This window comes from Zonotrichia albicollis, chromosome 3, assembly GCF_047830755.1.
Source record: "Zonotrichia albicollis isolate bZonAlb1 chromosome 3, bZonAlb1.hap1, whole genome shotgun sequence".
NCBI classification, from domain to species: Eukaryota; Metazoa; Chordata; class Aves; order Passeriformes; family Passerellidae; genus Zonotrichia; species Zonotrichia albicollis.
In genome coordinates, this window is record NC_133821.1 from 39,448,423 (window position 1) to 39,473,806 (window position 25,384).

The 25,384-nt window shown below is 49.1% G+C and overlaps 1 protein-coding gene across 6 annotated transcripts in view; it reads left to right on the forward strand.

Moving 5' to 3' along the window:
- The window catches only part of LOC102067897 (uncharacterized), a 108,389-nt gene that overhangs the window by 43,923 nt on the left and 39,082 nt on the right, over window positions 1–25,384 (forward strand). For 3 of the 6 annotated variants that reach the window (XM_074537219.1, XM_005483101.4, XM_005483102.4), the window contains one exon: window positions 13,979–16,398. The exons of the other annotated variants lie outside the window; for them this stretch is intronic. In XM_074537219.1, coding sequence (XP_074393320.1) covers window positions 13,979–14,107 — 129 coding nt within the window. In that variant the 3' untranslated portion in view covers window positions 14,108–16,398. Of the gene's footprint in view, window positions 1–13,978; window positions 16,399–25,384 lie in introns of those variants that run through there. 6 annotated transcript variants of the gene reach the window in all.

Below are 25,384 nucleotides of genomic sequence, written 5' to 3' on the forward strand. Positions count from 1 at the left end.
AACAAAAGTTGCCAGCATGGAGTATAGCATGTAGTTGCAATTTAGGCTAGGTGCTGACAAGGCTAATAATACATTGTCTTTTCCATTTTGGAGACCATGGTTTCAAAGCTTCCTTGGTGTTAAAGTCTACATCCTGTGCTGTGAGCTCATACAGCATAGCTGTCTGGTCATCTGGATCCTTCTTGACCAAGTGGTGAGAGGTAGGGTGAGAGGAGAAAAGGGATGTACCTGCATGATGCACTAATATTTGCAGAACCAGGTGGGATATGGGACTGGGTGATGACAGCTAAGAGTTGCATTGCTTGGATGACTTTGTAGCTGGGATGAAGCTGCAGTGTCCTGAGCCTCTCTGTGTTTGACAGCCTGCATCCCTATCAGAAATGCTCAAGTCTCATCCTTGTATATTTTGTTACCTGCACCTCTGAGAGTTTTGTCTTTAGCAGCACATTCCTGGATTCATCAGCCAGCCCTGCTTCCTTTATGGGTACCTTGTATTTCTTTTGGTCTGTGCTGTATGGTCATGTGGGAGATATATCCTGGGCTGAATCAAAGAGAAATCTGACAGGTTGGGGGAGGTGAATCTACCCCGCTGCTGTGCTCTGGTGAGACCCCACCTGGCATGCTGCATCCAGCTCTGGAGTCCCTGAAAAAAGAAAGACAAGTAACTATTGGAGTAAATCCAGAGGAGGCCTGTGAGGTTGTTAAGAGGACTGCAGCATCTTCCCTACAAAGGCTGAGAAAGCAGGGGCTACTCTGCCTGGAGAAGATAAAAACTCCTAGGAGACCTTGTATCACCTTCCAGTACCCAAAAGGTACTGGAAGGGTACAAGGGAGCTGGAGAGGGACTTTTCATAGGGGTGTGTAGTGATAGAACAAAGGTTTTAAGCTGCAGGACAGTAGATTTCAATTAGATTTTGTGAATAAATTCTTTACAGTGAGGGTGATGGATGCACTGGAACAGAGAAATTGTGGCCAGGTTGGATGGAGTTCTGAGCAATTTGGTGTAGAAGTAGAAGGTGTCCTTGTCATGGCAGGGTGTTGGAACTAGATGATCTTGAAGGTCCCTTCCAACCCAAAACATTCAAAGATTCTGTTTGTTTGTGATCTTGTATGTTGTCACCAAAGCAGGTGTACCTGATCCTTCATGTTTGTGATACACAGGCAAAAAAAAGATTAGGGGGAAGAAAACAAATACTCTTTGTGATGGAGCTGCTATTTTCACTGCAGTGTTTCTTACAGCCTTGCAAGAGGGATGAATGACGGACCAGGATCCTTTCAAGGTTTTTACCTTGCCCAGCAGGCAGTAGGAACGCTGCCTTTGTGTACCCAGAAGTGCTGCAGTTGATAAGTATTCTGTTGGATGTCCTTGCCCATCAGTGCTCTGGAAATGAATTTGGTGTCTGAGAGGAGGAGGAGCAGGTAGAGCTGGCTGGAGCCTGGTGCACAGCTGGGGGTGGTATTTTTTTAACTTCTCAAACACCTTCTGTCAGGGCTCTTCAGTCCTGTCTTCCAGCAGCCCCACAGTGACCCAGTACTTCTGATTGCACAATTAATCTTGATCTTTTATGTACTCTCATGTGCTTCTGCCTGGATTGTTTTCAATATAGTTGTGTCCTTCTGTGCCCCACGAGCTCTCCCCAGGCTGTGCCTGTCCTTCAGACCCACCAGCTGTCTAATCCTGGTGCAATGTTTTAGCACATCTTGTTTATCACCTTCCTTTATGCCTGCCCTGTGCTCTTTCACTGGGTTTTTTCTGGGTGTCTGTCCCTGGACACCAGCTATTTCCAGTGGTGCTTGGTGATGGTTCTCCAGTCCCTTGGGTTTCAGTGATGCCTTGGTGAGGTGGTTTCCTGACACCTTAAGCTCATTATTGTGGCTTACTATTGTACCCCTGGAGAATCTGAAAGGGGAATTATCCCTTTGCTCCTTGAGCCCATGTCAGCTTTCAGTAAAATAAACAGCAGAAACTGGGAGCACACTTTTCTGACAGATGGCACAAAATCCACTCTTCTCTGGCCACCCTTGCCAAGCTGGGGCAGTGCCTCTCCACCTGAGGCACTCGTGACTTCCATGGTAATAGCATGGTGGTGCTTCACAGCCTCTTGCTGGTCTGTTGTAGTGGCAGAGCTGTTTAGTGAAGGTGCATTTTTGCCTCCATTTTTCAAGGGATTGTGAGTGCCCACTTTTGTGTAGGCAGCTGAGAAAGGAAGCAGCAGGTCCCTGGCAGAACTCTTTGCTGAAGTGCCTCAGCTCTGGAAACAGCTGAGAGAGGTCAATACTTCTGAAACACAGTGCCATGCTCTCATCATATAAAGGGAAACCTCAATCCCGCCAGCAGGACATGCTTGGCATGGTATTCCTTCTTTGTGTTGCCCAGCAGCAGAAAAAGGGGTAATGGGCACAAGTAGAAATGTAAGATACTCAGGTTGCCCAGGGAAATTGTGGAATCTCTGTCCATGGAAAGAGCCGTGGTGTGCCAGGATGCAGTCCTGGGCAACAGGCTCCTGCTGACCCTGCTCAGAGGAGGAGGTTGAAGTCAGCTATCTCTAGAGCAACCTCAGCCCTTCTGTGATTTCTAGGTCTTGTCCAGCATTCAGTAATGGAGTCAGAGCACACTAGGGACCTAAGTTCTATTGGAAGGGCTATTCTAAGGCCCTACTGAATGTGGCATTTTGGCAAGAGTGATAGCAGGAGGCAAGGTGAGAGGCTTGGCTCTGTGTTGCTGAGGGCCTGGTGGCACAGGTTCATTGTTGGAACCTGTCCATTGTGGTGAGGGTAGAAGAAATGAAGACAGATCTCATAGCGATGGGTTGATGAGCTGTTACAGGAGGAACCAGGCAGCTGTCTGTGTGTCTGAACAGGAAACATCACCATGTGAACCCCTTTGCTTGTGTCACTGCAGCACTGATGCACAAGTGCTCCTGTTTCAGATCAGTTAGTGTCTCTTTCTGAACTGAGATGGTCACAGATATCCAGAGAGACTACAGCTGGATGAACGGGCAGTGTGAACTGATCTGAGGAGCAGGCAGGATTTCTAGTGGCTTGTGCCAGGGATTTGAACCAAGGATCCTTGATTTCTTCAGTTTTTCTGCTGCTGACTAACTTGTAGGAGAAAGGGTCGTGCTTATTCCATCTTGTGTGAGGACAGTGATGACAGTGACCTTCTAATAGCATCAGCAATAAAGCATTTTCATCCTGTTCTTGCTGAGATCAGTATCTCATGTGGTTGTGAGATGATGCCTGCTTTTAAAAATCCCTCCTGGCTGATACTTTGGTTGCCTTGACATCTTGGGGCTTTGCTGGTGTGTCAGGGTGCAAGATGTTGTTTTCTCATGCATCATTACAGCTATTCCTTCCTCTGTCTTCTGCTGGAAGAGTCTCCCATGGGAAGGTGAGATGGATGGGGCAGTGTCTTTGCCCTCTGGCATGGAAACACAGCTACAGCCTCTGGTTTGTGGTCCTTGGGGGTCTTTCTTAAGCAGGTGACCTGCTGCTGTTAAGCAGGTTGCAGTTTTAACACTAAGGTGTCACCTTGCTCTTGTTTCCTATGCTTAAGTTTCCCAAGGGCCAGCTCAGGTGGTGATCAGCCAAATCCTTTCCCCTCACGCAGTGGTTCTTAAGTGGGATGATGGGATAGTGATGTGACTACTCTAAGAACCTAACAGTTATGGAAGAGAGGCTGGTTACCTTTTCTAATGTGCAGCAGCTCAGTTTGAAATGTTTTGAAATGAGGAATAGCAGCTGTGAGAGGTGGCAGCCTACTGTGAAGAGCAAATAATATTAAAAAGAAAAAAAATCTTACTTCTGTTCCCACAGAGTAAGAGATAATGGAACAGAAGAATCATCCCCTGTGGGCAAGTGAGCAGAGATAAATTAGAGGTGACAGCATGTACATGAACTATGGATTTGTACAAAGCACATGCCACTGCAAGGTCAGGGGCAGGTGTTTGCCTGTGTGTGTGGCACATGAGCTGGGCAGTGTGATTGTACAGACCTGGTCCCTGGTCTGTCATTTATTCCTGTTTCTGTTCTTCCTTGACAAACTTCTACATACAGTCTCTGAATGGGATTAGTGGAGCTGAGCTTGTCTTAACAGCAGTAGGTGGGTAGAAGACACCCAGGGGCTTACCAGTTGTGTCTCAAGGATCTTGTTGGGGCTGGCAGAAAGGAAGGAAGGATTTCAAGGCCAATCTGATAACCTGGCTGATCAGAGAGATGTTTTCTGCTATGTAAAAATAAGAATTTTAAATTGGAACATAAACCTCTTGTGCTCTTGCCTTGATCTTATCAATGTTGAGAACGCCCTCTGCTTGGGCAGGGGCCAGATCCCAGGGAATGACTTCCCTGTCTCTTATCTCTTACTCTGCATCCTAAAAGGCCACTGCAGAAACATGCTGCTGGCTTGTCTTCTTCTAAAACAAGGGACCTTTTCAGCTGGGAGCTGAACAGGAGATATGCTGGCCAGAACCTTCTGGGCAGATGCCTGAGCTAGTCACACGTGCAAGGCATACCAGGTGACAGAGCAGTATTGGTGCAAACCTCTGTTTCTGGCTGTGCAGCACTAAGTAAAGATGTAATCAAAAGGTTCAGTGTGTGTATACATACATATGTACATATACATATATGTGTGTGTGTGTATATAAACCCCACAGATGTTGCTCCTTCCATCACAGGCTCCCAAGGAGCACTGCAAGCATTTAGCATTGGATGCAAATAAATATGCAGATAAATACCATGATTGCAATTTCAGGGTGAGTTACACTGAAAAACCAGCAGAAGGTGTAACTCACTTGAAGAGAGATAGGGTGATGAGAACTTTAGACCATGTTCCTAGAGCTGTGTCCTTATTCATACCATATCATGAGTATAAACACCTAGGGCATCTCAGACAGCAGAAATCCCAAACTGCAGCTTAAAAACAGTTTCTCAAACCTTCCTGGCTGTTTCTAATTTTGACTGGCTGTATAAACCTGACCCTGATCTTACAATCAACAAGAGAGACTTGCCTCCCTGGCCAGTCATAGCCTTGCATTACTTTATGGTCAGAAGCCTCTCATGGAGTTTTTTGGCTTTCCAGTTTCCCCTGTGGTGTCTTGCCTCCAGTTTATGGGCATGCCTCTGCTGAGCATAATGGAAAGGGCCCTCTGCTAAGTGGGAGCATGAATATCCCTTTGGGTATCCTACACTCCTCCCAGCCCAAGCACTGCACTGCCTGCTGAAAATGATAGTTGGTCCTGGAGAACGCCAGCCCTTGTTCTGAATAATTCCTGACAAAAGACTTTGTCCAGAGTTTCCTCAGTTTGGGGAAGGGTTCTGTGTAGCCAAGGGGGGAATGCCTCTGTCTTTTAAAAACTACTCCAAATATCTGATTTTTACTGGATTTCATGGCAAAGGCTAACCAGCCTTTAGCCTGCCCATAGCAGGTAGAATTGGGACTGTCGTATCTCTCTTCTGTTTCTGTAAGGATAAGAACTTTTATTGCTTCCTGCTTTTCATAAACTCCTGCCAAGAATGCCCTTGCACCTGTTGAATCATGTAAGTGCCCACAGAACAGACTTTGTGGAATAACCAAGACTCTAATCCACACAGCACCATGAAAGAAGCAAGTGGCTGGTGAGTGAGGAGCCTGACTTCCTATTTTCAGCACTGTTCCTGCTTTGTGGTCTGATGTGGGTGGTGTGTCTGGTTTAAGGATACGGGGAGGTAGAAACAAGGTGCAGCCCAATTGCTTCTGGGACAGCCTTGTGTGTCAGTGGTGGCTATGGCTGGTGGCACTGTGGTTCAAGGAAATGGAAAGTGGCAAGGCATGTTTCACAGAGAAGGGGTCAGATTTAATGACTTCTGGGTGATACCTTGCTGATGGAGCAGAGAGAAAGATGTAGGGGATGGCACAGGGTCACGGAGCCACTGCTCTCTGTCAGAGCTTCGAGTCCAAGATGCAGATTAGGCACATCTGCTCACTGTGTCCAGCCCCACTGCAGTTGTTCTGCTCCATTTTTGTTCATGTGGCTGTGGGAACCTGGCAGCCATTGCCTCTCCCAGTCCCTGGAGCTGTGATCCTCTTTTCCCACACACCTCTCCCATAATACACCCACTACTCTGCGCTTGGCTTCCACAGCTGGGGTGGTTTGTCCAGAGGCAAGTGCACCATGTCAGCATGTGTTTGCAGCCTGCTCATGCCAGGCTAATTAATCCTCATTTTGCAGGTTTAATTTGGGTACCCTTCAAGTTGAGAGCAGCTCTGTGCCAGCCTGCCTGGCCAGAGGGAATCTGCTCTCCCTGGCCTCATGCAAACTGGAAGCCGCGCACGCCTGAGTGCGCACCACGTGCCGGCTCTGCAGGAAGCACGCTGCCTGGGCTTCCTGGCCCCGAGGGAGCAGGACTGGGAGGCAGCTGCTGTGATCCCCCTGAGAGGAGGCTGTTCCTGCTGCACAGCAAGGGCTGGAATGGGGAGGGTGGAGGGGAAGGAGAGGGTGAGGTAGTGTCACTTGTGTACAGAGCAAAACTAAGGACTCTACTCAGATGCACTTGGAGATTTAGGGCCAGATTGTGCCGTGTCTGTGTTTATTTGGAGCTACTCTTGTGCTTGCTTCTTCTCTGGCTCAGGCACATGCAGACCCTGTAGTATTTACAGGAACTGCTGCAGGTATGCAGGAAGCACAGGCACCTTCTTGTCAGAAGGAAAAAAAGTAGGTGCAAAATATGGCTCACTCGTAGGGAAATATGGGTTCATTCCCTTGGTCCTAAGAGACTTGTTTTGTTTTCAGAGCATGATCTTTACTGGGACCCTGGCGTGGTGGGTTCCCCAGCTTGGCCAGGGAGCACTGACAGACTGCTCCTCTGAATGACCCATCTGTCCCTTTTCTTTGTGCAGCCTCTTTCTTTCAGGTTGTCAGCCAGGCAAAATCAAAGCTTGCAGTCAGCTTTGTCAAAGACCTATCTAAAGATGTGTGAGAGAGAAGAAGAAAGGCTTATCATGCTTGTGCCAGCAAGGACCTAGAGCTGAAACTGGCTATTTCTGCTTTTGGGCAAGTGACCAACAAGCATCTGCTATGCCCTTTGAAGTACCTTCCAGAAAGGTTCAGTGCTGTCTGTCTGGTGGCACCTCTGTAAGTCTGGTAGTTGCCACCTCACAACTCTGCGCACACATTTGCAAATGTTTGATTTTTTTTTAAATTTTTTTTAAACCTTTCTAAGATGAACAGTGATGTGTTTGTAAACCGTTGAACTGCTCTTTGCAATGTGGTGGTATGGAAAGAAAAAAGTGTTAGGCAGCCTTGTGTTGGTGATGGCAGACAGGTCTTTCAGTCTTTTGGGGGGGCAATGAAAATCATTAAAAAACAGTGCCCACTGCAAAGTTGTGGTTTCCTTGTCAGAACAACATTTGGAGATGATATTTTTTTTTTTTTTGGAAGAGAAAAGAAAAGGGTAGTCATAAAGTGAAGTTCTGGCATGGTCTATTTTTAAACTATTTCTTGAAATAAAATTCTATATGAACCTGGGAGTGTAGGACAGACTTTCAGGAGGAAAGGAGTTTGCCTGTGAAAATTTCCTCCTGTAGCTGCTCCAGGTCTGTGACTGGAATAAATTGTTAGAGGCCCTATCAGAGTTAATGAATAAGCAGTTAAATGTGAATTGTTGCTCCACTGGAGGAGCTGGTCCTGCTTGCCAGCGACTATTTCTTGAAAACTGCCTGAAGCAAGACTGTAATTGAAAAGAAATCGCCTCTCATCAGAAGGTTGAAACACCTCAAAGTTAATTAATTCATCCTGGCTGTAGTGTGCTGTTGTGGCTTAACCCCATGATGAAGTTGCTAACTTGCTACCCTGGTGGGTTGGGGGAGAAAACTGGGAGGGTAAATGTGAGATGGTTTGTGGGTTGAGATAAAGATGATTTAATAGAGAAAACAAAAATGGTACATGCAAGCAAATCAAAACAAAGAATTCATTCACTGCTTTCCATGGGTAGGCAGGACTCCAGGAAAGCAGGACTGCATCATGGCTACTTGGGAAGGCAAAACACCAGCTTAATGCCATCATATGGTATGGAAAGGTCCTTTGTCCAGTTTGAGTCAGATGTCCTGGCTGTTTCCTTCCCAGCTTCTCACGCCCTTCCAAACCTTCTTGCTGTCAGGGCACGAGAAGCTGGGAAGTCCTTAACTTAATACAAACCCTGCTTGACAGACTGATAGTTTAGTTATTGCTGTCACCATTATTCTCATCCTAAATCGAAGCCACAGGATACACCAGTTACTAAGCAGAAAATTAATTTTATCCCAGCAGAAACCAGGACATGTATGTATTATGCATTGAAGAAACTGAGGCAGAGATGTTGGGAAGTGGCCTGGGCAGAACCGTGTTTGGAATTACAGATGTGACTAGGAGCAGGCATGTGGGTCCCCTTCCCTTTCTCACAACTGATGGCTTCACACATCAAAGTTGAAGAGTGAAGAAGTTTATTTTCTAACACTTAGCAGGGGTGAGAGGAAGAAGCACAATGTGGAGTTAAATCAGTGTACCTGTAAATGTTCCTCTGTGGAGTCTGACAGCCTTTACTCTTTCTGTGCCCTGCCTGAATATTGGTGCTACCTCTGGCTCTGCCCATTCCTGGGCAAGGCAGCTGTTTCACAGACAGGCAGCATTCCAGGCAGGCATCTGTCCTTGCCAGAGCTGTTGTGGGGATTTATTCCTTCCCACACAGGGTGGTGGTGGAAATCGGATGCGCCTTTACAGCTTGCAATTACATGGTGCCTTTATCCCAAAGGACTTTTAATAAGTGAGTCTACAGACTGCAAAGGGATCATTCACCCACCACTGGAAGGCAGCATCCTTTAAATGGAGCTCAGCAGCACTTCCCAGCCACTGGGGTCCAAGAGTAGGAAAGAAGGGACTCCTGTGCTGGATTGGCCTTGAGTAGGGACGGGTTGGCAGAGTGCACAAGCTGATCTGGTTTTGAATCCCACCTGGATACTAGAGCTCTTGAGAAAGAGGACCAAAGAGTCCTCTTAATGTACATCTCCCCCAGCACACCACTCCCTTCAAGACATCGTTGAGTTGGGTAGCTGCATTTCCCCACTCCTATGGGGATTGTCATTCCCATAGCTGAAAGCTCACTTGGACCTGTGCTCACTTTGGCTTTGTCCAGAGAGGAGAACCATGATTCTGTGGAATCGTGAGACCAAAATCATGTTACTGTCTGCATTTGAGATACTACCCCAGACTTCATAGAAGTCAGTGACCTGTTTCTAGGAGGAATATGACTTCATATTAATAGATTTAGCTTTACATGTTTGTCTTCTTCCTGTATACTCTTTCCTTACCAAAATGTACAATTATGTTACAGATGGGTTTATGGAACAGTTGTGCATTTGTCTGTTTTCTGAAAGCTGCTAATATGATTGAAATCAGCATTTCTTCTGTGATGTTTAATCTTACTGGCCTTCTTTGAGGCACCTCCCTCCACTCACTATATTTAGGTGAACTTCTTTGTTAATACACTTCAGATATGTTTCAAACCTGTTTTTTTATTTGCCCCCCTGTATTTAAAGGTGATAATGTATTTGTGAGGACAGTACATGTTGGCAGGAGTGTATGTGTAGACTCATGTACATGGGTGAAGAGGCATCCTTGACCAAGGTGGTTTGTGCATAGTTGCTTGAAACATGTGTAAGATGAGTTTACTTCCCTTAAGAGCTCATCTAACCCAAATCAGTGTGGGTATGTCCAGGTGCTGGAACTACCTTGTGTTCTGAGCAGTGATGAGCTGTGGTGCCTTAGACCATCCCTGGATGCTATGAAGTTCCGGCTGTGCATGGCTTGAATTACTTTACAAGCAGGCAAAGTTTGTATGCCTTCCCTGTGATTTCTGAGTCAGGAGTCTGTGTGTGCCCAGAGGGATGTGCACAAGTGACCAGGGAAGAGCCTGTGTACTGGGGAGAACCCGAGGCAGGTGAGTATGTGCAAGTGAGCACGTGTGTGTGACAGAGTCTGTGTGTGAGCCTGTGTGCTCTCCTGTGGCAGCCGTGTGAGTCTGACTTGGGCCATTCTCCAGCTGTGTAAATACATTGCTTAGCAAACTGAGGGCTCTGGTTAATGATTGCCATGAGCACAGGGCCCATATTAGGCTCCGTTCTGTGAGCAGTACCCAGCTGTCTGAATGCCATTAGAGTGAACACATGAGCCTTTAATGTCAAGTGTGTATTGTTTGTGCTCTGAGGAGCCTCTGCAGGAGCTGCCCTGGGGTTGCTCACCAGGGGCTGTCAGGCAGGTTTATGGCAAGCTCCCTGGGGACCTACTGCAGTGGCAACAACCCTTAACACCCTTCCCTAGTCAAAGCAAAGTCCCAGGCGTGGTGTGCCCAAGGAGAAGGGCAGGCTGGCTAGGATGCTTGCCCAGACTACAGGGAGGCAGCTGGCCCAAGCCACAGGGTGGCAGGAACATGTTCCCCTCTCTGGCAGCTGGCTCTATCTGTTTTTGTTCTGGAAATACATCTACAGAGCTCTGCCTTGTGCTACTCATCAGGACCAGACCACCACATGCTGTGATCCCAAATGGTGTCTTGGACTAAGCCAGATCAGGCCTCGTCAACCCTAGAGCTGGATATGAACTCCAATCTAAAAACGCTCTTCTGCAAGAAGAGAGTTCAGGGATTTGGAGGTTTCTTAGCTCCAGCAAGGTCAGTGCCAGAGGTGCTGCCCTGTCAGTCAGGGAGCAGGTGCACAAGGAACCTGTATAGCTCAGGGTTGTAAAGGATGCAGATTGGTCAGGATGTTGCTGTGGATGAGAGAGTCACGTTACTGCCTCTCCTGTTACTGCCTGCAGCTGGGCACAGGCTGATTCTCACTCTGCCCTTGTCTGTGGTTGTTGAAAGCCAGTGGTCACCTTGTGGCTGCTTGAGAGGTGCCAGGATGATGAGGCAGGATTGGGTGCATTTTGAGCCTCACTTGCAGCTGCATGACTTCCTGTGAATCTCAGCATCTCCTGCGTCTTCTCACATCCCTGACCTTCAGCCTCACCTGTTCTGTGCCCATTGTCCTGGCAGTGCCCTGGGAACGCTCTCTGCCCCACACATTGGCCCAGAAGAAGACCCAGAAAGAAACCATAGCAAACTTTCCACCCAAAGCCTGGTGAGTTTTGTAGATTACTTTTGTCTGTCCGTTGGAGCCATCTTTCCCCAGCCTCTTCATCTGCCGTGTGCCAAAAATGAACGGATTCAGCTGCCTTCCCTAATCCTGTCTGGCATCTCAAAATGGAGGGGACTGCCAGGTTCTTTGTTCCCATTCCCTCTTGGCACTGGCAGGGGACCTTCTCTGCTCTGGAGAAGGACAAATGTGCTGATTTATTCTGCCCCTTAGCTTTGAATAGGGGTTGCTATGTTACCTTCCAGCTCTGAGGCCTGCCAGAGCATACACCATATATAACCCCACAGCAGGTGGCTATTGAGTAAAGGCCCTTAAATCTGCCTCTCTTGTTTCTTATGCTGCTGGCCAAGGTGTCAGGGGGATGTAGCAGGGCATGATTTGCTGGCTGAAACTCCAGGCACAGCTGATGCCAAGCACCATGTTGGCATTTTCCATTCTCGAGCACCCATCTTAATTGCAGCAGAGATACCAGCTAGGCAGGAACATGCTGCCCACACTGGCTTTTAGAGGCCTTTCCTGACATAAAGGCTGCTGCCCAGTGGGGCTGAGCAGTGACCAAGAGCTTGGAGACAAGAGGCTTCCAGATCCTGCTGCAGTTATTGCAGCTCTCAGGGCCTGGCTTGGACACTTCCTAAGCTCACTCTGATTTTCTGTGTGTGTTTGGGTGAGACAAATCATCCTGGCAGCTTTTAGGGGATATTTGTGTGTTGCTGCCTTGTGATGACAAGTTAAAACCCAAGCAGAGGAGAGGTGGAGGCATCAAAACACCACCTTGCCATGCTGTCAGGTGTGTGATAGACCTGAATCTGAAGTGCTAAAATGAACCACTGTGTTCTGCTAGACAGAGTTGGTAATTGTTCCTAAAAAGCCAAATTCTTTGAGGAACAGTCTCACAGTGCAGGCTAAGCAAAGGAGACTGTAGTTCCAGTTGGGAAAGGCCTAGAAGAGGAGCAGGGAGTCACATAACACCAGAGCCCAGTCTAAATCACATAGAATGTTAAGAGTTGGAAGTGACCTTAAAAATGATCTACTTCTAATCCCACCTGCCATGGATAGGGACACCTCCCATCAGACCAGGCTGCTCAACGCCTTATCCAGCCTCACCTTGAACACTGCCAGGGTTGGGGCATTTACAGCCTCCCTGGGCAACCTGTTCCAGTGTGTCACCACCCTCACAGGAAAGAATTTCTTCCTTATGTCTAGACTAAATTTCACCTATTCCAATTTGTACCCATAACTCCTTATCCTGTCACTACAGTTCTTGAGGAAGAGCCTCTATCTGGCTTCCTTGTAGACCCTTTCCAGACACTGAAAGGTTCGTTTGAGGTCTCCATCCTACCTTTTTTCCTCCAGGCTGAACAGCTCTAACTTTCTCAGCCTGTCTTCCTTGGGGAGGTGCTCCAGTCAACAACTTCATGTGTTCCTCTGGACTTGCTCCAACAATTTCATGTCCTCCTTCTGTTGGGGACTCCACAGCTGAATACAGTATTCCAGGTGGGGTCTCACCAAGAGCAGAATAGAGGGAGAGAATCCCTTCCTTTGACCTGCTGGCTGTTCTGCTTTTGATGCAGCCCAGGATTCCACTGCCTTTCTGAGCTGTGAGTGCACAGTGCTGGCTCACCTTGAGTTTTTCGTCAACCACCACCCCCAAGTCCTTTCCTGCAGAGCTGCTCTCAATCATGTGTCTGCCCAACCTGTAGGTTTTTGGGTTTTTTCCTAACATGTTTGTCATTGGGTTTTTTCCTGACCTCTGTGAAAATAGTGGTAAAGCCCCTCCCAAGAGTGATGGAAGTGCAATGAGAGTAGGGGATGTTTGCATGAGTTTCTGAGCTGCTGAAGTTTCCACATATTCCTTGGGAATGAACTCTACAGGATCAGGATTAAACACTGTCCTGGACCCTAGAGCAGTTAGACCTCCTCTCCTGGCCAGAAAGTATCAGTGAAGTAGCTGTCCCACTAGTGCTTCTGCTTGCATAGGGAAAGAAACAAACCAAAGTTCCTGAAAAGTTAAAGGAAAGCTCTTCACATCTAACAGAGTGGAATTACTTCTTTGGCACCATCATTCCTCTGGGATCTACATATCCTAGCACAGCATAATGGAGAACAGCATTCCTGTCCTGTCACAGAGTGCAGGGTGTACGTGGCTATTTCTGGCCTCCTTACTCTGGACCTGCTGTGAACACTGGGAGCAAAAGGGGAGAGAATGGTCTTCAGTGGCCATGGTAAAACCAGTGTGTAAGGCCTTGGGAGTGGCATCTTTTCCTCCAAGCAATTCTCACCCATTCCTCATCAAATTTTAGAGTCTGGAACCGAAACCCTGGAGAGTTTCATCATGCCTGGGACTTTAAGAAACAGTGGTTTGTAAATCCTTATTGGAGAGCTGTTGAAAAATGGGGCTGAAGAATGTGCTTCCAGAGATAACTTGGTTTGTCTCCATGCTCTAAAAGCGTACCAGATCTTACTTCAAATGAATTTAGCTTTTTGATGTGATACCTTTTGGTAGTGGTGCTTTTCTGACTCTGGTACTCTAAATGCATCATGGATATCCTGTTTCACTTAGTGGCTACAGGTGCCATGGGTTAGGTGGATCCTAGGGGCTTCAGCCCTGGAGGAAGGGAGGTGTGCCTGCTTTTTATCTTGAAGGGTAAGAGCAAGGATGCGAGCAAAGTGCTCCCACTGCTTATGTTAGTGCCATTTGCTGCAGGTGCAAGCATGACCACCCATTGAAGGAGGTGTAATTGTATCAGAGAGGGGGATGACAAAGCACTCAAGGCAGGAACTTCACTGTTTGCAGCTGCCATGAGCACTGACCTCATGCCTGTTTCTGTTCCCCTGCAGAGCACCAACGGAGGCCGCCCACCGCCCCACTTCCTGTACGATCCCTCCACTTTTGCCTTCCGTTCCCTCAGCACCTTGAAGCCGCTGAGCCCCATAGCTCCAGTGGAAGAACCGTCATGTGCCTACTGAAGGAGTTTCTCCAAAAAACCTCAGGAACTATCACCCAGTGTCCTGCCTGGCAGGGAGAAGGGGAGGTGGTGATACCCAAGGGGAGGGGTGGGAGAAGAAGGGGCAATGAGATGTCTTTGCAATGCAGCTGCTCCGGCAGGGGGAAGCGAATGGCTTGGCAGCAGTGCCTGTTCTCATACCACTGATGGAGCCCAGCAGTGGCACAGGGAGGGAGTTTTGTCTCTCAGGGCAAAGCAAACTAGTCAGGTGCACAAACTGCAAGAACTGCCACCAAGGCAGTGTCAAACGTGAGGATGGTGGCAACTGAAGATGTCCAGGAGGTGTTCAGGGGTTAGTGTGACCTGCATGGCAGCAGGGGTGAGTGATCAAGCTGTGAAACCAAATCCAGTCAGTTTCCCAAGGATACCTGGGTCTACAGTGCTTTGCTATAGACCTGACACTTCTCCCACTCAGAAGTGAACTCAGGATTGGAGAAAGAGTCTTACAGAGCTGCTTGCAAAACAAGAAGATCCCTCTCTGAGATTGTTATAATTGCATTCACATCAAGCTCTCTCAAGTGGAAAACCTGGGGACAGGGAGGTGTGTGGAGGAGTAACTGGCACATTTAACTGTGCATTCCAGATGATCTGCTGGCAGTTCAGTGATACTGCCCAAAAAGAGATTGAAATGGGAGAGTGAGACATCCATATGTACATCTGGGGTTAGAATAAAATTCTAGAATTGGAAGGTCTGTGTTGAGCCATCCAGGAAAACGCAGCACCCACCTTCAGTCCTCTCGGCATCATCAAAGAGAAGAACTTGGAGGTGACTGTGTGCCCATGGATCCCCTCTCTGCTGGGGCAGTGTGTGTTCTGGGGTATGTCACACTTCTCCATAGCATTGTCCCACTACATGATGGTGAATGTAACTGGTACCACCAAATTCAAACCAATTTATTGCCTCCAGCAAGCTTTCCACTCCCCTTCTTAAGTTCAGGTACACTCCTCTGGTATCAGAGAGACAGTATTCCCAGATGAAGCAAGGAGTGTGAAAAAGTCGATTTTGTGGCTGTTGGTGGAAGAAACAGGAGGGGAGTTTGAGTGAAGGTGGGGGACATTTCTCCACAGACAGTTCTGAGCTGTTGGGACCATCCTAGGCCTTGCTGCCACTGGTGTTTGGCTGGGATCTGTCCTCGAGGTGTGTGTGTTTTGTGCCAAAGGCAGGAGTTGGCAGGACAAGCTTTTGCCTCTCCTGTTGAGGCAGAGGAACAAGGCCTTTACTCTTGCTGCACCTGGTGGAGAGAGCAACCTCTGGTGTAAGCATTGCCCACCATGAGCCTGTGCCTGAGTGCAAGGGGAAGCAAGTAGTTTGTACAGATTGGGAGGAGCAAATGTGAGTAATACAAAATAATTTTTATTTTTTAAAATCTGCCTCAGTGTAGAGTCTTTGCTGCTCTCTGGTTGATACCAATGGTCAGTCCAGCTGCCAGCAGGAGGCTACCCAGTGAGCTGGTCTAGGCCCTTCAGTGAGACCCCTGGGGAAAGTCCAAGGGCTGTAGGCTTTGGGATTCAGGTGGGGACCTGATTCCCCACACCCCCCCTCTTCTCCCTAACTCCTGTCATTCAGGCAGGCAGAGCAGCTGGGCAAGGTGGTGAGGGGATCTCTGTCCTGATGCTGTCCCAGCTCTGCCTGCTGTTTGGCTCCAGCCTGTGACTGCTGGGCCACCTTCTGCACCAGCACCACCTCCAAGAGGTTACTTGTGACTTGTGCTCACTGGTGAGGGACCTCTGGCAGACCATCGCGGTTCCCTGCAAGTCCCTGTTTCCAAGAGAGCACAGTTCCTCTGCTGATTCCTCTTGCCCCTGCAGAAATTCTGCTTACCGTGTTTTGATGGCACACCTCAGCTTTTTAACTGCTGCCAGATCAAGCTGCCCAGTGCAGGACAGGAAGCATTGCTCCTTTGGACCAAATCCCTGTGCTCAGGGGATGGGACAGCCATAGCCTGGTACCCGTCTAAGAGGCACATTCCTTGTGCAGATGGCTGGGGTGGCAGCCTCCTGCATGGCCCTGCAGCCTCAGGCTTTGCTCAGCAAGAGCTGCCAAGGTGCAGGGGCCCAGAGGTGTGTTCTGCCAGCCAGCAGGTGGGGCAGGCTGCCCTTCCCCAGGTGGGAGCAGGGAACCAGGATGTCCTGCGGATATTGTTGCCTTTTACTACTTTTGTAACTTTTCTGTCTTTTCTTTTTCAATCAGAAGAAAAAAAATAATAAAAAAATTAAAACCCCACAGTGAAATAAAGTGTAACAGCTGCTATATTCATACCTCTGGATGCATTTGCCATCTTCGGGGTGTTTGTGGGTGGGGGTATGGAGGAGGTGGAGTAGAATGAGCAGTGACACAGTGCAGCCAGTCCCAAGCACTCCACAATGCAAGTGAATGGCTTTGGAAATGGAGAGCTTGTCCAAAATGAATGCCAGGCTCTTTGTATGTGTACCTGCTCCATTTGAGGTGTGGTGTACTGTCCCTCACTGGTGCTTCCCTCACCAACATGGTGCTTTGGATTTGAGTAACTACCCAAATGGTCTTTGGCTTGTAATTTTAACTTCAGGAAGTCCTGCGTGTCTGTCCTGAGAGTCTCCACAGCCCTTTTGTTTACAGCCAGAGTACTTTTCCTTCTCCATAATTTAGCTGTAGTTCATCCCTTCCTCTAGATTTTGCTCTAAATACTCCCATCTCGGGTACTTGTGCATTCCCCACCCCTTGTTATTTACTTGAGCTAATTCCTGTCTCTCCCCCACTCCTCAGTCTGTATCCTCACCAGCATCTCACAAGGCTATTACCTATGTCCCCTTTTCCAAGGCCTCCTGAGAGATATTAGCATAAATTCCCTTAGCAGTCCTACTTAGATTCATTCCCAGGAGGCCTTTTCCATTCTTCCCTCCAAGCTCTGATCTCCTCTAGGCTTCTTGCCATCTCTCTTATCTTGAAATACTCCCTTCTCTGTCAGCTGCAGCTTGTTAATTGGTCTTGGCCAATTTTGCAAGGGTTGTACGGTGCCTTGCTGGCTCCCCCGAGCCCTTTCTCTTTTACCTCCCTTACTGAATGCTTTCCTCTGGGATGTGTCTTCCAGCACAGCCTGATCCCTCAGCACAACTGCCCTTGGAGCCCCAGATGCTGTTCAAAACCATGCTGGTGGCTGTGACTGCACAAACCCTAATCAAATGTAGGCCGCTGCCAGGTCAAGCTTGTTGTAAGTCTGTTTTGTGCATTCAGAGAGAGTGATGCATTGCCCTTGTATCCCCTAGGCTGGAGTATGGACACCTAGTGCTCCAAAGCCAGGGTACAGCCAGTGAAGGGTGGGAAGCTGGCACACAGTTTGGCATTGCACAGCCAGCCCAGTGGCCAGGGTGAGATGGGGGTAGAGCTGCTGCTGCTGCTGCTGCCCCTGGGTTAATGACAGAACAGGGCAGCTTTTGTGGTGGAACAGAAATAATGGTAAACTGCAATATGGCAACAAGTCTGAAGCTCAAGGAAGGCAGGTTAGGGGTATTCATGAAGATCTTACAGGGTACTTTTCAGCTGTAGCTACCACTGTTACTGACAGGAGGATGTAAAGAGAGAGAGAGGAAGATGTAGAAAGGAGAGTGGGGGGTGTTGGCCTCCTTTAGATGCCAGACCCTGTCATGTGGGAACAGTTTCCCAAAGCCACTGCATGAGGCATCAGCAGAAACCAGGGAAATGAGAGCTGAACTGTGGTCTTTGAGCCACGGTCCTTGCTGTAGCCACTGCTCCCTGTTTCTGCCTCTGGCATCCATCCTGCAGGGCTGATCACCCCTGTGGGTTTCAAACCAGCTTGTGCAAACACTTCCTCCTCTGCCAGAGTGGGCAGGGATGCTGGCTGAGGTCTGAGCACTGTGAGCACGGTCAGGTTGGTGTGGGTCCCTCAGGACCTTCACTTTGCCGGAGCTCCTGGCTTCCCACCAGGTCTGGGTCCTGGCTCAGCAGGACAGCCTGTAACTTCGGAGTCCTTTCTCTGCTCTTAGCCCTCTTGCTTGGAGACGTGCAGGTGTTTCCCTTCAGAGCAGGGCTGTTGTGCCAAAGTGCAGCTCAGCTGCGTGAACCATCTGCAGGAGGGTGAATGGGGACAAGCGGCTGTTTCAAGAGCTTGGCTATGGCTCCTCTACGACTTAAGCAGGACCATTTAAGCTAATACTGTTCTCCAATTAAAGTAAATTAATTAGGTTAATGCTATGGCCTTTTGAAAATAGCAGAGAAGAACAAAGATCCCAGCAGTGGCAAAATGGATTGTTCCATCTATGCCCTGAGCCTCAGTGAGTCCCTTTGCAGCCAGCACACAGGATTGTCTCTTCTTGGCATTGTCCAAACATTTTCTGACATACATGTATGTACATGCATGCACACATGTGATCTATATATATATATTTCTGTCTCACTGTGCTCCATTTGTGCAGAAATCTCTGTCTTCTGACAGTCCCCCATGAGCAGAGTGCCCTGTGCTCACCTGACTGGCTCAGTCTGTGGCAGGGCTCCATGTGAAGCCCATCTGTGGCACACTCACCCCTCTGTGCAGCAAAGTGCAGTGTTGCTTGGAAAACCCACCCTGTTTCCAGGTGCATGCTGAGTGTTGACCCATCTGCCTACCTATGGGACTGACTAGGAGAATGGGCAAAACTGTCAGTGCTGCTGGGGCCAGGGTTCTCACCTCAGGCTCCATGGAAGCCACTGAAACATGGCTTGGCACTGGAAAAACAGAAGCAGAATTTCCAGCTGGACAGACCATCTCATTCAAACAACTTTGGGCTTTCCTTTGCTCTTCCTGAAGCTGCATAGCATCTTGAGGCAAGGTGTGGGGTGGAAGAATGCATTCAAGGGTGTGTATCAAGTTACGATTGAATGGGATATGTGCTGATGAAGTGTGGGTATATAGACACAGTGCATTTACAGTGGTATTTATGTGCCTGTGGTGTTTGTATTTATGACATATTCGTTATATTTTATTCAGAAGGATGTGTTGGAGGAGTAAAGATAAAGGGGCATGCATGCCTGCAAGTGTGGTTCTGGAAGGATGGATGCTGGTGGATGTGCATCTGGAGCATGGGCAGAAGGGCCTGTGCAGGGGAGGGGTGTGAATGAGCCTGTGTGTTTCCAGGTGGCTGCAGGCAGTGGTGCATGGAGGGCATACAGATGGGTTACGTATGCCAAGGCAAGGGGGGTGCTGTTTCTTTCCTGTTTCTGCAGTGTCATCCATTATGGTAATAACTGGCAGAGTATCACACCAGTAATGACTGGAAAAGTGAAGAAAAATTTACTTATGCCTGATCTTGAGGCACTTGGGAGCTTTCACCATTGAATTAAAAACAAGCACACACGTGGACACCAGTGACTCAAGACCAGGTGATCTCAATACAAATTAGAGTGTGATTGTATGTTGCTTCTCAGACAAGAACTTCAGGAACATCAAATAAAAGTAGCAGGTGGTGGGTTCAAAGCAAACGACCAGAGGCAGATCTGCACAGAATGTGGGGTTGCACTGGGGAACCCTTTGCCACAGGATGCTGTGGCTGCTTGGTTTTTACACTGCTACAGACTTGAAAAGAAGGAAAGAAAGAAGAAAAAAGAAAAAGACTACCTAGGAAACTACATGCAGAAATGCCACATCTGGTTGAGGAGGGTGGTGACTTAGGGGCATTTTCTGGGGTAGGTTACTGTGTGCCAGCCCCATCTCTGCCCCCTCCTCAGTGGCAGGGTCTGCTCCTGCCAGGGTTCCAGGTGGGCCAGTAGCTCCAAACAGGCACATGTGCCAGCAACCGACCCTGCCATGGCAGCACCACCTTGTGTGCATGTTCATTGCCTTTGCACTTCCAAGAATTTCTCCATGGAGAGGCTTCAGTGGTGACTCAGCCCTCGTGTTTGATGGTGAGGCTGGGAGTGACCCCCTTCACCTCCTGCACTGCTCCTGAGCCACTCGCTGATGTACTTGCTTGGCTGCAAATGAGCATCATCTCTGCCCTCAGTGTGGGGTGCTGGGGCCTGCCAGGAGAGCCCTGGCTCATCAAGGCTGTCTGGCATCCATCACGTCCCTTGGCACAGCCAGGCTGAGCCTGAATCATCCACGACGGCTGTGTGCAGAGGTTGGTCACAAAGGCATAGCTCAGGTTTCTGAAGGGTGTCAGGTCTGTCCTGGGTGGCAGGCCAGTGTTCATGTGTCATAGGAACAGTGAGTTTGGTTTGAGCACTGCTGCAGTGTTATAGTGGATATGTCATGCATGGAATTATCTTTTGAAATTGAGGAACAGGTTAGGAAAGCAAGACAAGCATCCTCCAGTGATGGGTAACCCTCACGTGGTAAACCTCAAGCCAGCATCTGAGAGGATGCAGCTGGAGCAGCAAGGCTCTGCAGAAGTACCATCAGTGCTGATGAGAACATTTAAGCATGTCGGTATCGCACCATTTCCTGAGCTACACTTCAGTGGGCTTATTCAAGCAAGGGGGTGAGGAAGCAGAAGCTGTAGATGCTTTGAGAGCTCACTCTGGCTGTAGCTGCACGCCAGGCTGGCAGGAGCTGACCACATGTTTTCAGCTAGCCTGGGGCAGGATGTGCAGGCAGCTCCAGACACATGAGGAGCCCAAAGATGTTTGCTTTTGTGGCTGCTCACATCAGTGCCTGCTGTGGCAACAGCTGGGTCTGTTGGTAGGTTGGCCAGAGCTGATTGCAGAGACTACTGATGTTCCTCTCTGACATACTCACAGCAGAGCAGCTCTGAGGTTGGATGAGTGGAGGAACTGAAAGTGCCATGGGAGCTGGATGCCAGCTAGGGAGGTGAATGGGGACAACAGAGCCCCTTTGAAAGGAACATGGCTGCCATCTGCAATTGGAGAAAAGTTTTCTACCAAAGGGTGCCCTAAAGCAATGCCTGCCTTGCCCTGGCATGTCCTGCAGCACTCCAAGGCAGGCTGCTCAGCCTCTGTCCTTGTTCTAGTGGCCTGGGAGCGTGTGTGACACAGGCCTTTGCTCCCCAATGGTGAGTGCTGCTGCTGTGAGACCTGTCCTGCTGTGCCTACATCTCTCCTGTTTGTGTGCTCCTGCAAGTCTTTGAAGCATCTTTGCTAAGTTTTTCCAAAATGGGTTGCCAAATGCTCTATCCTGGGTGGTTTCTTTGCCAGGGGTGACATTTGGCAATGTGTTGGTCAGGGTCTTGCCCAAGGGCAGGCTGCTCAGCAAACCTGGCACCTTGGCAGTGCCACCAAGCCAAACACATCAGGGCCAAACCTCAATCATATATAGCTCTTGTGAAGCCTGAAAACCTTTTTTAGATCTTTGCCACGAGGCTTCCACAGGCCCTGTTTTGAACAGAGATGTTTTGTCCTTTCTTGGCTTTAAACAGTTCCCCAAAATAAACCCTCTGCTATTTACCGGCATTGTTTTCTTTCTGGTGTTGAATGCTGATAAATAATCAGACCCATTATATTGTATTCATATCTGCCCTGGTAGCAAATAATTACTACAATTACTACCAAATCAAAATGCTTCTGTTTCTCCTGGTGTCATTAGCATGTCCCAAACACTTTGTTCTTGTGGTTTAAGGTGCAGTAATGACACAGTCCAAGTGCAACACCCGGCTGAGCGGAGCTTCCCAGCACAGCAAGCTTCCCAGCCATGATTGCCTCTGAGATGCTGCTAATTTTCAATCACAGTGTCACATCCTCTTCTACCGCGGGGAGAGCAACTGCTTAGCCTGTGATTTACCCAATTTATTCCGGTAATAGCCGGGTTGGCTGTGTAGCCATCTGTCTGCTCCCCGTGCTCCTGCTGCCCCCGCCCTCCGCCACCACCCAGCCCTTGTGGCGGCGCAGGGAGGCCCGGGCCTTGAGGCAGGTCTGTGTCCAAAATGTTCCCTTCCCCCTCTCTGCTGACCTCTAGATGCCAGGGCTGCCAGCAGTGGGGCCTGCTGCAGTTATTTCCACCAGGCAGGGCTGGAAAGGTCCTTTTTCAGATAGGACAGGGTGGGTTATCAAGGTTTGGCAGCACTTGGGCCTAAGTGAGGGGAGCTACCACCAATTTGTGAGGGTGACACCGAGGCAAGGACCCAACACAAAGAAAAGGGAAAGATACACATCAGCCTGAAACTAAGTCCACAGATATGAAAACCATCATGGTCACATGGCTCTGTCTGTGAAGAAAAACATTGTATTGGCTGGATCATTATAAAGCTTCTAATTGAAGAGCAGAGTCCTCTCTGCCCTGTTACTCAAACAGACCTGCACACAATGCCTTCAAAGCAGATGTCAGTCAGGGTGCAGCCCTAGATCAACAGTCATTCAGCATCACTATTGCTTGAAACCATTGGGTAAAATCAAATATAAATAGAGCAGAGAGCATTTGAAGCAATTAGGGTCTCGGGGGAGATTCAGTCCCTGTAACGAAGCCAAGGAAAGGGGAGATGATGCATCATGTCTGTAATGCAGCGAGGACATGCAGAAGCTGGATTACTCAGAAAACTTGGAGCAGCACATATGGTTCCTATTAAATCACCTGACCTTCCCATCTCCAGTGGTATTTCTGGGGCTTTCATTACTGTTGTGCTCCACAAACTGTAGACTTATGATTGCCCCTGGGAGACAGCGCAATATTTGAGGTAAATAGGCCTTTACTTGTGCACACCAAAATACTGAATTTTCTGGGTAATTTTGAACCCCACTGGTTCTGCACAAAGATCTCCCTTTGGAGCTGAAATGCAGAACAGAATAAGCAAAGAGTTCAGGTCCTTAGAGGAATCATTGGTTGCACAAAAAGTTTCAGCTGTGGCTGGAATGGGAAGGAAGCAGGTGGCAGAAGTGTCAGCACTAACTGGAGTGCTTGAGGTGGTGCTGCAGGGTGGTTAACCACCACAATTGATCCCACGTGCCTGGGATCATCTGAAGCACCAGTTAAAAGAAGAACATGTTCTATAATTTGTGGCTATGGGAATCCAATCTCTTTGTGCCTTAGGCTGTGCTGTCTAAACACCATGAAGAAGGTATTCAGAGGGGCTTTACAGTTCCCATTGCTCCTTCAGTGAGCTTTGTCCATGTGCCAAAGGATGTTACAGCTGTTCTTCAGGAGAGTGGGGAGCTAGGGCAGCTGAGTGGATTTGCCCAGTTGGGCTGGGCTATAGGAACCAGCTATAATAACCACCCTGTCCAGGGTGTGCAGGATGAGATCTGTGAGTCCCTCTGTGCCTCTCCAGCCCCACTCATGAGGGAACGCTGCTCCATCAACTGCTCTGTTCTGGACCCAGGAGTTCAGGGTAGGCCACCAAAGGCACCTGGTGCTGACATGGGGATGCTGCCAAGGGCTTCCTATGTGACCAGGCCTTTGCTCTGTGAGTGATGCTGCTGCTCTCTGGAGCTGAGGCTGGCCAGGGCTCATTGCAGTGTGTCTGGAAATACTCCGGACATGAACCAGACACTTTGGGCTTCTCAGCTGGGGTCATCTGCTGCCTGGTTGCTTGCCACTGTAAGAGGCTGGGTACCATGGACTGGGTAACTCCTCACCTTCCCATGGCATCTTGCAGCTGCCTGGAAAAGTTTTAGCCTTTTCCTTACAACAGCCACTCAGAAATTAATCTTCTAAGACCTGTACAGGTTGGAAACCCCCATCAGGCTTTAGAGATGCCAGCATTGCCTCTGCCTGATGGCTGAGCTCACAGGTGGCCTGGCCTTGACAATCCTATATCAACCAGGAGAACAACACTTTTTGTCCTGGTGCTGGCACTATAAACAATTCACTTACTGCAAAGGAAGAGTATTTATCTTCCCTCTGAGATATGAAAAGTTTCCTGATCTCTGAATCACTCTGTTGTTTCCCTCTGTATCCGGTAAATAATTTGGGCTTCCTGGGCTTGTGATAGAAAGAGCAGGGATGAAAATAAACAGGGTGTAGCTCAAGTCATCCTTTCATGTCACAATCTTGGCTGGGTCAGGCTGTTGGGGATGTCCTTTCCTGGTGAGGACAGAGGGAAGGAAGGTTCCATTTCTCTTTGATGCTGTGTCCAGGTCTCCCACCACAGCTGCCAGCACAGACTTGCCCCTGTATCTCTGAACAGCAGAAAGGCCCTGAGACCAACATCAGGCAGATGGGGATGTGCCTGAGCTGATGTGACCCTGGACCCAAGATGTCCCTTGAAGATGGTGGAACATGTGGAGCTGCCTTCCAGTCAGCAGATTCCCCGTGGGGTCTGCAGGCAACATGAGCTTCCTGCTTCTCAGGGAGGAGCCTGAGAAGCAGGAGGCTCGTGGAGCCGCTTTGGAGCAGCCACTTTGCTGATTCTTGGGCAAAATAGGGGGTGGGCAGGAGGGTGGCACTGGCCAGGCTGAAAAACTGCTGTTCCCAATCAGTTCCTGAAGAGGAAAAGCAAGCAGCAAATATATGCTTGATTTCTCTTTTCTTTATTTTTTTCCCCCTTTGATAAGCCAAGAGAACAAGTGGCAGCAGAGACCCATTTGCAGCTCAGGGGCATGCAGCAAAGGTGCCTGCAGCTAAAAGCAGGACTGGTAGTGGCTGGGAGGAAGAAGAAGTTCTTCTCCCTGGGGGTCTATAAACTCTTGGCTCACAAAACAGGAGGACAAAGTGCATTGCCAAAATGTCATCATGCTTAATGTCTGGGGCAGAGAAGCTCCAGCTGAGCCCAGGCAGCCCCTTCCACTTCCCCACCCCTTGAGAGCAGGGCAGCAGCCAGGGGCCAGGCTGGCACCTCACCCCCACACTGATGGGAAGGTGGAGGGACCGTGGGAAAGCCCAGCTCTGGCTGCTGCTGTCAGCCTGGCAGCAGCTGCAGTATGGAGAACATTCCTCTGCCCACGTGCCCTCCCCTCCCTGCCACGTCTGCCTCAGCTGTATGAAGGCAGCAGCGGCTGGCTGTCCCAGGGGAGCAGGGAGTGATGGATGAAGCAGCCACCCCAAGGGCCTGGCTGCTGGACATGAGGAGCAGCCACAGAGCAGGTGCTGGGAATTGCAGCTGGGTAATGTCAGCAGGGATCCACGGAGCAGGGACACTCGGAGCACAGCTCTGCTCCATCCTCTGCCAAGGCAGGGCCTGGCACTGCTGGGGCTGTCCCCTGGGATGTCCCCATGTAAAGCCACCCCTCACCTCCCCCCTTGTCCAGGGCACCATGCCCCCTGCCATAAAAGCAGCCTTTTCCCATGTGCCCCTGCACCATGCCATTCATTGCACTGCAAGGGGAAAAGGTGGGCCTGGCACTTTCTGGGATTTTGGGATCTGATGCTGTGTATTCAGTGGG